The sequence below is a fragment of the Rattus norvegicus genome, chromosome 6, assembly GCF_036323735.1.
Source record: "Rattus norvegicus strain BN/NHsdMcwi chromosome 6, GRCr8, whole genome shotgun sequence".
Taxonomy (NCBI): Eukaryota; Metazoa; Chordata; class Mammalia; order Rodentia; family Muridae; genus Rattus; species Rattus norvegicus.
Genome location: NC_086024.1, coordinates 78213637 through 78228011, shown reverse-complemented (window position 1 = coordinate 78228011; position 14375 = coordinate 78213637). Strand labels below are relative to the sequence as shown.

The 14375-nt window shown below is 44.1% G+C and overlaps 1 protein-coding gene across 12 annotated transcripts in view; it reads left to right on the top strand.

The window, feature by feature from the left end:
* The window catches only part of Baz1a (bromodomain adjacent to zinc finger domain, 1A), a 122801-nt gene that overhangs the window by 19661 nt on the left and 88765 nt on the right, over positions 1 to 14375 (top strand). For 7 of the 12 annotated variants that reach the window (XM_063261906.1, XM_039112223.2, XM_063261908.1 and 4 more), the window contains one exon: positions 10224 to 10365. In XM_063261906.1, coding sequence (XP_063117976.1) covers positions 10253 to 10365 — 113 coding nt within the window. In that variant the 5' untranslated portion in view covers positions 10224 to 10252. Of the gene's footprint in view, positions 1 to 9709; positions 10733 to 14375 lie in introns of those variants that run through there. The other 5 variants (XM_063261904.1, XM_039112221.1, XM_039112224.2 and 2 more) reach the window with 4 other exon arrangements.

Sequence of the window (14375 nt, the reverse complement as noted above, 5' to 3'; positions counted from 1 at the left end):
GTTGTTATTTCCTCCCAGCTGTTTATGGGTTCCAGGGACTGAATTCAGGTCCCCAGGCTTGCATAACAAACACCTTACCTACTGAGCATTTCACCGGCCCAGCCCTTGGTTGAGGCAGGACCTTATTTTGTAGACTAGGTTAGCCTCAAACTCATGACCCCCTGCCTGGCCTCCCTGAGTACAGGGAATGCACTACTACACTTTATCATGTTTTGTGTGTGGGGTGGAGGAAGGGGATGCTGGGATGCTGTTGTTATTGGTGGTGTTTCTTTTGAGTCTTATGATATAGCTCGGGTGGGGTGGGGAGGGCCTGGAAATAAGTATGTAGACCAGGCTGATCTTGAACTCACAGAAGCACGTGACACTATGCATGGCCAGGTTCTGTTTTTATAAAATTATTTTTAAAACTTTCCCTGATATTTGATATGTCTTAAATATTTGATTCCTTAGTTCTTCAAGTCAAATACGTATCATTATTTTCTGTGCAGGTTCTCTAACTAAGCAGGATCAGACCACCAGGCGTGGCACACGCCTTGGATCTCAGCATTTGGAGGCATCAATAGGCAGATCTCTGTGAGTTTGAGGCCAGCCTTGTCTACATAGTTCCAGTCTAGCCAAGGGTATATGTATAGTGAGGTCACATCTCAAAACAAACAAACAACAAATAGGGAGACAGTTTATTGTGGGATAGGAGTAAAAGCTTACCTTTTAGAATACAAGGTGAGAGAAAAGCATATGTACCTAGTAGAAGACAAAACCACCTCTCCTACCAGAAAGTTCTAGAACACAAAGTAAGTATATTTATGATGGAACTGAACTTAAATAATAAGGGAGAAGGGTTTTCATGGTACCTTCCACGTTTCTACCTTGACTACCTATTTCTCATGGGGGCTCTGTAAATAGAGCAGGAAGCAAGTGATTGCTCAGTTAAAGGTTAGAGCGAAAAGTGACTGAACTCTGGTCAGAGCCGCCAGGAAAGTGGGAAAGAGGTTGTCTAGAAAACCTGCTATGGGGCACACTCAACAGAGTCAGTGTGGGATGCCTTCAAAGACAAGCAGAGGGTCGGTGAAGACCCTCACACACACACACACACACACACACACACACACACACACACACACACACACAGGCAAACACTCATGTCCAAAACAAATACATCTCTGGGTTCGGTCCCTAGCTCCGAAAAAAAGAACCAAAAACAAACAAACAAACAAACAAACAAATACATCTGTTTTTTAAGTTAAAAAAAAATTGGGGGAGGTCGATATTTGTACTTGGCTTGGGAAAGATACTTGGTCAGGTAGGTGAACTAGATTCTGAAGGCCAGGAGTGTAAGGGCTTTTTGGTAATATCTAGAAATGATCACAAAGTTGAAGTATCTCATAGCTCTGCTGAACACCATGAGTAGGTGGGCACTTGGCTGGGTGGGTTGGCTGGGTGGGGAGGTTACCTGAAGAAAGGGAAGAGAAGAAAACAGATTTGACTAACGGGCAGATATCAACTTCAGGACATTCTCAATTCCCATTTCTGGAAACAATTCAATAATAATAATAATAATAATAATAATAATATCTTTATTACTAATTTTTGAGACAAAGGCTCACTCTGTAGCCCAGCCTGCCTTTGAATTCGCACAATCCACCTGCCTCAGGAGGCTAGGATTGTAGGCAGGAGCCACCACAGTCCATAGTGCGGTATTTCTGCTCCCTCCTCACTCCATTTCTGCTAATGCTGTTGCTGCTATTCTAGACTCCCAGGCCTGAAATCTTGGCATTGTCACTTTTCTCCTTCCCTTAGCATGCTGTCACCTACACACAGTCATACGTGGGCAAAGTTTAATTGACAGAGAAGGCACAGATAAACAATAACACTTGCGGTGACACATCATAATAAAAGCTATGCAGTCTCCCTTCTGCAAAGAGTCAGGGCCTGCCATCAGTTGCAGAGTACAACTTTAGGGAGTGAGAGCCCACAAGGGAGAGCTGTGGTAGGCTCCTTTTGTGATTGGGCTTCTACCTCCTCTCTGCCCAGTAGTTTCCCTGCCTCAAAGGCTCTGCCCGGATGGATCCAGTACCTTCTACTCCCAGACTCATCTTGATAATGTCAGTTTTGAAAGTCACTTATCGTAAGGCTTCAGGAAGCTGAAACAGGGTCCTCAAGAAAAAAGCAGACCCTGGAGGAGCTCATGTTCAGTGAGAATAGGGACAACTACTGTACTCGGGGTGGGGAAGGGTGGTGGGGGAGCAGATTTGGGAAAGGCTTCCCTGAGGAGAGATGAGGGAAGAGATAGCAGGGAGCTCGCAAACACCAGGGCGAGGCTGGACCTGACTGAGACTGGGGTAGAGAGAATGCCTTGGAGTGAGTGGGCTGAGGACTTCCAGCGCAGAGTGTATTGGATGTGTCAGGAGTCAGAATCAAGGGCAGTTTGAGTAGCAAGAGGAGGAAGTAGAGAGGGTAGGTAAAGACGCCACAAATACAGAGAATGGGGAAGGGATCATGGAACTCCTCCTGAAAGTATGAGTTGAAAAGGAGGATAAAAGCCCTTAGCCCTCCCCTCCCCTGTGAAACAGACCTGCACTGGTTCAGAGCCTGGGGCATCGGTCCGAGGTGAAGCTGCTGTTTAGAGATAGGTGATTGATGGGAGCAGGATCCCTTCAGGGTCTGAGGAGACAGAATCTAATCAGGGTTTTGCCCTAATGTGCCTTTATAATCGTCCCCTGACTGTATGCATGCCATCTTGCATGTGTATGATCGCATAGGCCGAACAACTCTAAGCTGAAAATCTAAAGTTTGAACGTATGAATCTAGAGCATGGATGTGACCACACAAGTGGGGAAAAAGTCCCACATCTGATTTCATGAGACGGGCAACAATCAAATACCAAATACCTGAAAGCTGTTTGCATTAACTGCTTACAAAATGTGAATGGCAATAGAAACCAGCATTAAGCATCTGAAAGTATTACTCTTTCAGACTCTAAACTGGGTCTTTTGCAGGTGTAAATTTATGTAACTACCATAAATTTAGTTAAGTCAGGGGCCCAAACTAGGTCTCAGCAGGTTAAAATAAAGGTATAGAAGGGGCATCAACCTTTTGGACCTTGTTAGGGGATAATCTTGACCCTTCTGGCTTCTAGAGACAACCACACTGGCTGGGGGATGTAGCCCAGTTGTGGAGACCTTGACTAGAGATAACCGCATTCCTTGGCTTTTGACCCAGTTTCTTCATCCCAAACCAGCAGTGCCACATGCCTCTGACTTTTGTGCAATCATCTTCTGCTCTTTCTAACCACAGTCAGGGACTGGGCGAGAGCTCAGCAGCAAGTGTTCACCTCCATGTGTTAGGCTCTGGGTTCCCCTACCCCCAAAGGAGTGCATTAAAAAAAAAAAAAGCATAGTTGGTAAGTGTCTACTTTTTTTTTTCTTTTTTTTTCAGAGCTGGGGACCGAACCCAGGGCCTTGAGCTTGCTAGGCAAGCGCTCTACCACTGAGCTAAATCCCCAACCCCAATAAGTGTCTACTTTTAAGAACTCCTGAAGTTAGGTTAGATGCAACCGGGGAATCTGCCTACCTCAAGGCCCTTAACCTTAATTACATTTGGAGTTTCTTGCATAAACTAACATAGAGACACAGACACCTCTGCGGGGCTTTACTCTGCCCACCACACCAGAACTACGTGTGAGATTCTTATTTTAAGGGTGGCAGTTTGAGGCAGGCAAAATATTTAACATTGGAAGGTTTGGAGCTGGAGAGATTGCTCAGTGGTTAGAGCACGTGCTGTTCTTTCAGAGGATCCATATGAGGTTCCCAGCACCCATACATTACCAGCAGTCATCTGTGACCCCATCTCTAATGGCTCTGACACCCCCTTCTGGCTTCCACAGGCACTGATCGAAAGTGGCACACATACACACATGCAGGCAAACACTCATGTGCAAAACAAATACATCTGTTTTTTAAGTAAAAAAAAAAAATTGGGGGAGGTCAATATTTGTATTTGGCTTGGGAAAGATACTTGGTCAGATAGGTGAACTAGATTCTGAAGGCCAAGAGTGTAAGGGTTTCAAAGTGGAAGAAAAGTGGCCAACTGGTAGCTTGAGGTAAAACTTTCCTTTCAGCCTGTAAAGAGAAATATAGCCGAAAAAAATAAGTCCCAACTGTGCTAAGGAAGTAAGAGAGACAAGCATTTGAACCAAACATTAAGACAATAGAAATCACATGGGGGGCAAGACTCCCAGGTTCTAGAGAGGATACTAGTAACCAACATAAAAGGGAGAAAACCCTAAGTGTTTTCATTTACAGGAGCTTGTGGAATTAGCATGCTTCTTGTGGAATTCTTAGGATTTTCAAACTATTCCGGGCTGGCAGCTGATTTGTGCTCTGCCTCGGTACCTGTCGTCTCTGGATGTATGTGATGCCACATGAGTGCACTTTTTGTAAAGCCAGATGGCCAGTTCTCGATGTTAAAATAGCATTTCCTGGGGTTGGGGATTTAGCTCAGTGGTAAAGCGCTTGCCTAGGAAGCGCAAGGCCCTGGGTTCGGTCCCCAGCTCCGGAAAAAAAGAACCAAAAAAAAAAAAAATAGCATTTCCTGGCAATCCAATTCCAAGTATAGAAGCCAAACGGTAAGAGATGCTATCCTAACTCTGAATCCTTTCAGAAACAGGATAGAGACAGTAGTACTCTCCCCCGTGGGTATTGAGTACCGGCTGTATTCCAGGCATTGTCCTGAATATATTTTTTAGTTAAAAATCAAGTAGTAGTAGTTTCAATGATCCCTGCTTGTGGACTGTAGCACGAACACAAAGGGGGAAATAAAAGAACAACCATACCCTAATATTCTCTACTCCACTAACAAATTAGTCAGTAAATGCCTTGTCAGATATTAGTGAACCCGTAAAACGCTGGTTTGCCACTGATTAAAGGGAACTCTGTCATCCATCTTTAAAGCCACTGATTTATTCCTTGTATATCTGGATAACAACAGATTTGGCTGAACATAGTAACAATTTATCCTGTAAGGTACAATCAGCAAAGATAATGCAGGTAGGTTTTAGGTGTATGATCTACATTCTATCTCCACATTAGGATGAAAGCAGGTGTTCACCTGACTCTGCATCGAATAATGTAATAATCAAATTAAATTTCTGTTTTGTATGCCTATCTATCCACGGATCCAACAAATATGTGCCAAGTCCTTGTCATAGAGGGAGCAAGGCTCTGTGCGATACCCATAACACAGGTCTTTACATTTTTATAAATTTATCATTTATGTATATTTATATAAGATATCTATGTTTTCATAAAATTCTGTTTTTATAAAAATTACTTTTTATAGTTCTAAACCTATTTAACTTTTATCTCCTATCATAAAGGAGAACATTACTGTCAGTCACCTGTCTGTCTTCCACTCTTCAATCTTTACAATCTTTCCACTCATTCTTCTCCAGTGAAGTCTGCCTTCAGCTCTCTCTGCTAGACACCGTCTGTCTGCCCAGAGGCAACCAATGTTTTCTAGATTATTCTTCCAGCTGCGTCATAGCGTTAGCGTTTAGATTTGTGTACCTGAGTGTTTCACCTGCATGTTTGTATGTGTCTCGAGTGAATGCCCATGAAGGTCAGAAGGAGGCATCAGATCCCTTGGAACTGTAGCTATGATTATAAGAAACCATGTGGGTCCTGGGAATGGAACCCGAGCCCTGTGCACGAGCAGTAGTTGCCCTCCCTATAGCCCTTAGATGTATTTTAATACCAAGCAAGTATGTAAGGATATTAAGCCATAAAAATGTTCACGTACCGTTTGTTCTTCAGCTTCTGCACTTTTTAATACCCCATCACTAGCCATTGTATACATGTAGCACAATTTATGTAATTGTTGACATTTCCAACAATTAAATATTCACATTGAGATGTCTGTGGAATATCTTCCTACACATGGAATTTCTAGCATGTCTGTGATCTTACGTAGATTTTTTTTTTTGTCTATTTTCCCCTCTATAGAAATTTGTTTTCCCACAGACTTATCAAGATGGTAGTGGCCTTTACTATACAAGATGAGAACTGCTTAGTGTAGTCCCAGCCTGAATTTCTCTTATTCTCGGGGGATTGAGAGTGTTTAAAAAGCCAGTTGTATTTCTACTCTGTTCCCCTTGGGTGATTGTAAGAATTCTTCACCTAGTAGGGAAACCCGTCTACAAGTTGCAAATATTTTTTCCCAGTTTGATTTTTGTATTTCACCCTTGTGTAACTGCTGTCATGCAAATCTTGTAATTTTTACTTTATGGAATCAAATACTGTGAATTTTGTGCTTCATGTCATGTTTAGGCTTCCCTCATTCACAGGTAACTTGAAAAAACTCTATGGTTTCCTGTAGCATTTTCATGGTGAATAAAATTCTTTGTAATAGTTTTACTTTAAATGTACTTATTTTTACTTTACTTCTTGTGTGTATATGATGCATGGATTAACATGTGCCATGGTGTACATGTGGAGGTCAGAGGGCTACCAGGATTCAATTCAGGTCATGGTCTTGTTTGGCAATCATTTTGTCCAGTGAACCATTTTGCAGGCCCCATTAACAACCATCCTTAATAGCACATTCTAGGTTGTCTTGAACATAGAATCAAGTTCCTTGTTTCAATTTCTATCTGAGCTTAAATAGCAAATCTTTGTTTTTCTTTGTTTGTTTTGTTTTGTTTTTCAAGATAGGGTTTCTCAGTCCAGGAAGTAGTGTTGTAAGCCACACTGGCCTCAAACTCACAGAGCTGTGCCCACCTCTGCCTCTGGTATTAAAGGCATGTGCCATCACTGCTGCTGGGCTTGAATAGCAAATAAGTACACAATAGGAGTAGGGCGTGTGGTTTTGGACGTAAGGACAGAAGGATGGCATCTATACTTCCAGATTCAGATGCTGGTGTACTAACTACACCTACCTTCTCCAGCCTCAGTGGTTTCATTTGCAAAATCAAAAGACAAAAATCTCTACTAAGCTTGAGATGAAAATGATATGATTGGTTTAAAGCCTGCAGCATATGCATTTACAAAAACATGAACTATTAAGTGCCATAGACAATTGTTCGTTTACTAACATCCTATACCTCCTAATCCGAATGCGAGAAGGCTGCATCACAATATGAATTCCCTGCTGTGATAGCTCACCCCTTTAAGCCCAGCACCCACCCCCAGCCCCAACCCTTCAGCAGAGGCAGTCAGATCTCTGTGAGTTTGTGGCCAGCCTATCCTACAGAGCAAGTTCCAGGAAAGCCATGGCTCTGATACATAGAGAAACGCTGTCTCAACCAACCACCCACCCAACCAACGTATCAGTATTTTTCAAACCCTCACAGGTGGTTCTACCGGGCAGCAGAGGTCTAGAACATAACTATGCTCTGCATTGATCCTTACGTCATCGAAGGCCCCCAGTCTGCTGTGTAAATAATGGCTCCAGACCTCTGAGGCCTGACTAGAGACTAGCTGGGAGATCGTCCTGATCCACAGGCAGAGGACAAGAGATCTTTCATAGGCTTTTCTAACCTTAAAGCCCACCTCCAGTGACACAGTTCCTCCAACAAGGTCACACCTTCTAATCTTTCTAATCTTTTCAGAGTGCCAGTCCCTGGAGAATAAGCATTCAAATACAGGAGCCTGCAGGAGGTTGGGGTGGGGTGGGGTGGGGGCATTCTCATTCTAATGACCACAAGAAAACAAACTTTTGCATATGATAATTTTAATTTTCTAAGCTTACATAATTCTGAAATAACATCTACTAACAGTCACAAATCGAATACATATAACCCAGAAAATAAGTATACTGAAAATTGAGTATAATAGTATTTTGGTAAAATAACAAAATACTTTCATGGCATAGTAAAATAATTTAAATAGTCAATATTTGTATTTATAATAAAAATATACTTGCTTTTTAAATTTAAAATGATATTTACTTATTGGGGTGGGGAACACAAAAGAGGTCAAAGGAAAATTTATGGGAGATCCATAAATGTGGATCTGGAAATGGAACCTAGGTAATCAGGTGTGGTGACAAGTGTCTTAACCACAGAACCATTTGCCTGCCTACCTTAACTATTTTTTTTGATAATTTTAACAATTTTTAAAATGTAGCAAACAGTTAAGTTGTAAATTAGAATTATTCAGAGAGTTTGATCCATTCTAGCTTACCAATTATTTTGGCTTTTGGATTTTATGTATACCATGCTAATATAGACGTCAGGCTAGGGGCTTAGCATGCTTACACACACACACACCACACACTACCACACACCTTGTAAATTAAAATTTCTTCTTTCTCCTCTTTTAAGCGACTATGTTGTAGGCTCTATTAATAATGACTCCTTAGAGAATTCTCACTTACTATTCTGTACATTACTCGGAGGTCAATTTAAAACACCAAATCTTTGTGTGTACTTTCTGAAAAGTATACAGGCTTAAGTATATACTTGCCACTGGGAGACTTCTAAGCTTCTGTGACTATGCTCATATAGAAAGGTGTATGCATAATACTACTAGTGGTTTTTAAGTGCCATAGAATAGACTTTTGCCAAATTTTGTTTTGCTAGTTTTATAATCTGCTAAAAGTTTATAACTGGTAAAAAGACTTTAAACATTTCCCCCCAAGTACAAATAGCTATAGGACATCCCAGTTTTTAAAATCATTTCATAGTAGTAGTAATTAGAAAAAAAAGTAACATTTTATTGGATGACTATTCTTCAGGAATACTTTTGGACTCATTCTTACATGTTAATTTGCAAGTAAGCAAATAGAGTGACGGCAAAAGGGATTAAAAACTAGTGAACATTCTGAATGATTTCTTTTTTTTTTTGGTTCTTTTTTTCGGAGCTGGGGACCGAACCCAGGGCCTTGCGCTTGCTAGGCAAGCGCTCAACCACTGAGCTAAATCCCCAACCCCTATGATTTCTAATTTAAAATATAATTTTCAATTCAAAAGTCCCAAGTCTTATAAGAATTAAAATTGTTTTAATTTATGAAAGTTACCTATATGGGAAAATTGTTTTATGAGACATTTCAGTGGTAAATTCAACATCATTAAGATTCTAATTGAACTAAACACTGACCTTAAAGTTACTTATAGATTATAAGTTACTTACACTTTTTAAATTCTGTGTTTAGTTTTAAATATGTGGGGGAATCATATAAATGTGATGACATTTCAAACTTTTGCCTTTTCCTGAGCTATCAAACTCTTTGAATTGTAAGTATTAAGACAGACTGGTGTCAAGAAAGGTACTTTCTTTCAAGATGGATGTTTACGCATGCAAAATACTTTGAGAGTTTTAGCAACTTCGTTTCTTATTCTTCCCTTCTTCAAAACGCAATTTAAATCGGAACCGGAGTCCCCTTTGCAGTTCAAAAGCTGAGCGCTGGTGGCCCATTGGAAAAGATGAAGGCTTTACTTTGTCAGCCAAGTGTTTAAGGAACACTAGCGCTTTCCCTAGATCTTCTGGCCGATAATCTCAAACATGGAGGATGCTTCTGATTCTTCACGAGGGGTTGCTCCATTAATTAATAATGTAGCTCTCCCAGGCTCTTCGCCCTCTCTTCCTGTATCAGTGACAGGCTGTAAAAGTCATCCAGTAGCCAATAAAAAGGTAGAAGCGAGAAGCGAAAAGCTCCTCCCCACAGCTCTTCCTCCTTCAGAGCCGAAAGTAGCTCAGAAACTTCCCGGGAGCGCGGAGAGGCGGGGAAGTGCCGGCGGGACGCGATCCCCGCGCAGAGCCGGGCAGTGGCAACGCGAGCGGCGGCGGCTGGGAGAGACTCCGGGGCGGGGCGGGCCGGGCCCTCGCGGCGTTCCTCGTGGGAAGGTGCGGCGGCGGGCAAGTGCTCGCAGGTGAGGGGCTCTCCAGCCGGCGTCCGGGGGAACCGGGAACAAAGCGCGGCGGCACCCGGGGTCCGTGGCCGCCTAGCTCCAGAGCGCCTAACTCCGAGCACATTGCGAGTCCCCGGACCGGCGGTGCGGCGGCGGCGGCGGCCCGGAGCGGCGCTTGGGGGAGGGAGCCGCCGCACGCCCGCCGCGGGGCGTCCGCCCCATTGTGAGGCGCCCGCGGGGCGCGCTGGGGCCGCGGCCGCCCGACAGACTCCGCACCCCGGCGGGGAGGAGGACCGGACTCGTCTGTCACACAAAAGGCAGCCGAGCCGCCCCGGAGCTCTCCGACCTTACCGGCTTTCCTTTCCCTCCAATTTGCTAGGGACGCGGGTGGACGTGCGCAGCCGAGAGATGCCGCTGCTTCACCGAAAGCCGTTCGTGAGGCAGAAGCCGCCGGGGGACCTGCGGCCGGACGAGGAAGTTTTCTACTGTAAAGTCACCAACGAGATCTTCCGCCACTACGAGTAAGGCCGGCGCCGGGGCAGCGGGGACGGCCGCCCCCGCGCCCTTTTGTCTGTCTGTCTCCTCTTTCTCTCCGGGGCTCGTGACGGGTGGCCGGGCCGCCCCTCCCCCGCGCTCCGTGACCGCGTGGGGCGGCGGGCAGCGGGCGGCGGGGCCCGCGGAGGCCGGCGACCGCTCAGAGCCACCGCGCTCGCCGGCGGGCGGAAACTCCCCGCCTCGCCCCTCCCCGCCGCGGCCGCACGCGCTCGGCCGCCGGTTCCGGGATCCCCGCCGGGTCAGCCGCGCGCCGCCGCGGTCCCGCAGCCCCGAGAGGGAATCTCTGACCCCGAGGGCAGGAAACGGCCGGCCCCGGACTGGGTTTTCGCGGCCGTGCGTGGCTTCTGACGTTTAGGGTTGGTGGTGGTGGCGGTGGCGGTGGTAGGTGGCTGCCAGGGCTGAGGTGGGGACAGGGGCAGGAGTAGATGCTGGCCCGGCAGAGGGGCGAGGGGTTACTTCGCTGGCCAAGAGGACGGGGCCGGGGGCGTTGGGGTACTGGTGTCGCGAGCGGCGGCCTCGCGTCCCGCGCCGCCTAGGCCTGGGAGTGTGCGACGAGAGCCGCGCTCTGTCACCGCCTCTTCTTGGTGACTAACTCCCGTCCCTGGGGAACTCGGCGTCTCCGCCCCCGGGAGACCGGCGAGGAAGAAGTCGGGCCGAGCGTGGGGAAAGGAGTGGGAGACAGCTGACGCCCCTGGTTTTCCTTTCGAGTAACCTAGAGCTCGGCAGTGGGAGTTGGGGGGGGGGGCGTTAGACAAGTTCAACTCCAGCTTCAGCTTGCCCCCCCCCCCCCACTCCCTCCTCTGGCGCATGTGGGCCGCCTGACATGTGCCACTGCTTTTGTTTTGATAAGAACCCGAAGCTGCTGCACATGTAGCTTCAACTCCCAAGTTTTTAGGTCATTGCTCGGTGTATCTAAGAGTTTCCGTGGCTCAGTGACACGAAGCAGCGACCCATGTTTAAATAGGGACTCTTAAGTGAGAACCCGAGTTGATCCGTCACAGGAACAGCCTGGACACCCCCCCCCCCCCTTTTCGTTCTTTATCCTCCACGCAGACTCTTTGTGGCTTAGAAACAGTATGTTAATAGCAACCAAATAGGTTGTGTGTAGGAGGATTTCTTGAGTGTGGGGGCCTGGGAGAAAGGCCTGATCCAGGGAGGTCTTTAGGCACTCTCTACAGCCACCTGAGAGAAAAGAGTAGTGAGTTGCAAGTAATCCCCACCCTCACCTCCACCCCATCTTCAGCTCCCTAGAAGGGGTTACAGGTAAACATGTTATATACCTAGAGAAGTAGATAGTACTTTTCATCAAACAGTACCTTTAAGTAGGAGTACACATCTCACTGGACTCCTGTACAGACTTGTTTTATTACCTTGACTGCACTCTTGTAACTTCTTAGGTGGATTTGAGTTGAGTGACTGTGCAAGGATAATGTCTTCATCTAATGTTTAAGCTAAAATCTTTAGGAACATTTCTGATAGTTTTTTAATTTAAGAGTACCAAGAACATAGTTAACAGGCTTACACCCAAAACTCTTCCTTGGTTTTACGTAGGCAATCTTTTGAAAAGTCTCTCCTGGCATGGTACTCAAGAGGCTGAAAGTTCAAGGCCAGCCTGGGGGGGGGGCACAGAATGAGTTTTAGGCCAGTCTGGATTACAAAGTGAAGACCCCAGGTTCAACACAAACAATGCCTTCCAATCCAAACTTCAAAAGGAGACTGCTATCACTGTAGAGGGCAAGGTAGACTTGACTTTTATCCCCTGTGAATTAAAAACCCTTTGGTGTCCTTTGGTTCCTGGGATGAATTATTCTAATCATGGAGAAGTCTGAAATGCTGAAATATTTTTCACATTCCAACATGAAAAGTGAGGAATTGTATGTTTTGTAGTCTTAGGATATTAAAACATTTAAAGATAGCTTAAAACAAAACAAAACAAAACAAAAAAAACCCTCTGTACCCCTCCCCTCCAGTATTTGAGGTTTTGGAAGTTTAAGAGAGATGATTAATTTGGTAACATACTTGATCATTTGCCTTAAGCAAAATTGCATCATGTTCTTAGATATTTAATTCTTATGATTTTTGGATTGGTAATAAAATACGAGACTGTCATTTATTTAGCTGCATTAATTTATTTTGAATTATCTTCCCATTCCTTTAATTGGTAAAAAGTTATCTTTCCAAAACTGCATTTAGGGTGAATGGTATATAATATAGATAATAGAGAAACAAAAAGAAAGCTATTTTAACTTGCATCTTAAATTGGTTTGTGCAATTTGAAGTTTACCTTTTATATTAAAAATCTTGTATTTATCTGAGTGTTTATCTATGCTCACCCAGTTACTTCAGCTTCCTTTTTATTTCTTGAGTGCAAATTTCTAGCCTTCCCTCCCAGCCTTGCTCACTTCCCAAGAAACCTCTAACTTACTGGTTAGTTTGTCAGAAACTTCTTCATTGCTAGATAGTGTTCTGTCTGCCTCCTCTTGCCGAACTGTGGTCCTGATTGCCTTCTGAGGAGAGTGCTTGATTCTCAACTATTCCAGCTCATTTTCTCTAAGACTCTATGTTCTTTAAGAGAGAGACTGTGACCAGGATGGATTGTCAGTGATTACAGTATTAAGTTCCTCTGTTTCAATGGTTTGGACTGCATGTTTCTGAACTAATTGCTAACCTGTTTGACCTGCTTTCTGAAAGCCTACTACAAATGGCACATTAAGTATAGGCAAAGATACATATTAAAGAACGTAGTTTAGGTTCAAGGCAGGTAAAGATTTATACTATGATTTTGATTGGCTCAGAATTTTTATTTTTGGTCGTAAATTGTTGAGAGAGAGAGCTCTAAATACTAGAACTTATACATCTTAAGTATAATTTCTTTTTTTAAGATTTATTTATTTATTATATTATATACACTGTATACTATAGCTGTCTTCAGAAACACCAGAAGAGGCATTGGATCCTATTACAGATGGTTGTGAGCCACCATGTGGTTGCTGGGATTTGAACTCAGGTCCTCTGGAAGAGCAGTCAGTGCTCTTAACCGCTGAGCTATCTCTCCAGTCCCAAGTATAATTTCTTAATGATTTCTTGTATTATCTAGTGATTTAATATCTGACTTTTTTTTTCTGTTTGGAATTGAAATTCCACATCTCTGATTTCACCTCACACTAGTAGGCAATCCAGCTTGCTTCAACCCAGATCAAGTGAAATTTACAATGAAGAGTTTCCCATGGAAGAGATTTGACTAGCTTATAGTACATTGTGTTTCGTTGCTTGTTCACTCTTTCTTTTGAATTCAGCCCTTTTTATGAATGAGGAAGGGTTGGGATGTTGATTTAGCTCCAGGATTGAAATTGTAATCACATATTTAGCACTTGTTGGCACTAGAATTTTAATTCACATTTCTAAGGCCCTCTACTTTATATGCTTCTTGCTGTTTACTGTCACATGTTGCCTCTATGAAGAATTAATTCTTCCCGTTGCCAAAGTTTGTAGAAATATGCACAAAGGAGCTAGAATTACAAGCTATTCAAGGTAGCTTCCTAGGTTTTTGTAGATGGCAACTGCTCTCTGGTGTCAGCTCAGGATTGACCTTTACTACACCCCTCAGTGATTAGGCTCTAGGTAGTAAGTAGAGAAATCAGAACGCCATTTGCTTGAGAATGACAAGGTTTTGCTGTGTAGCCCAAGCTGGCTAGGAACCTGAGATCCTCTTGAGTGCTGAGATTATAGGAATGTGCCACCACACCTGGTGTCATCCATTTGTCGTGGGGTAAAATGCTTTTCATACCAGCCAGTTTCCACATTGATGACAGGATACACAAAATCTCGTTGTAGTCAAAAGCCGTGTGATGAGCATGCATTCTTCAAGGCAATGTAGAGAATCTTTCAAACTAGTGTCTTCAAACTGGGTGCATTCAGCTCCTTTTTGAGAATAAGTTGGCCACATGTCCCTGATTGTTGAGCCCATAGTCTTTTT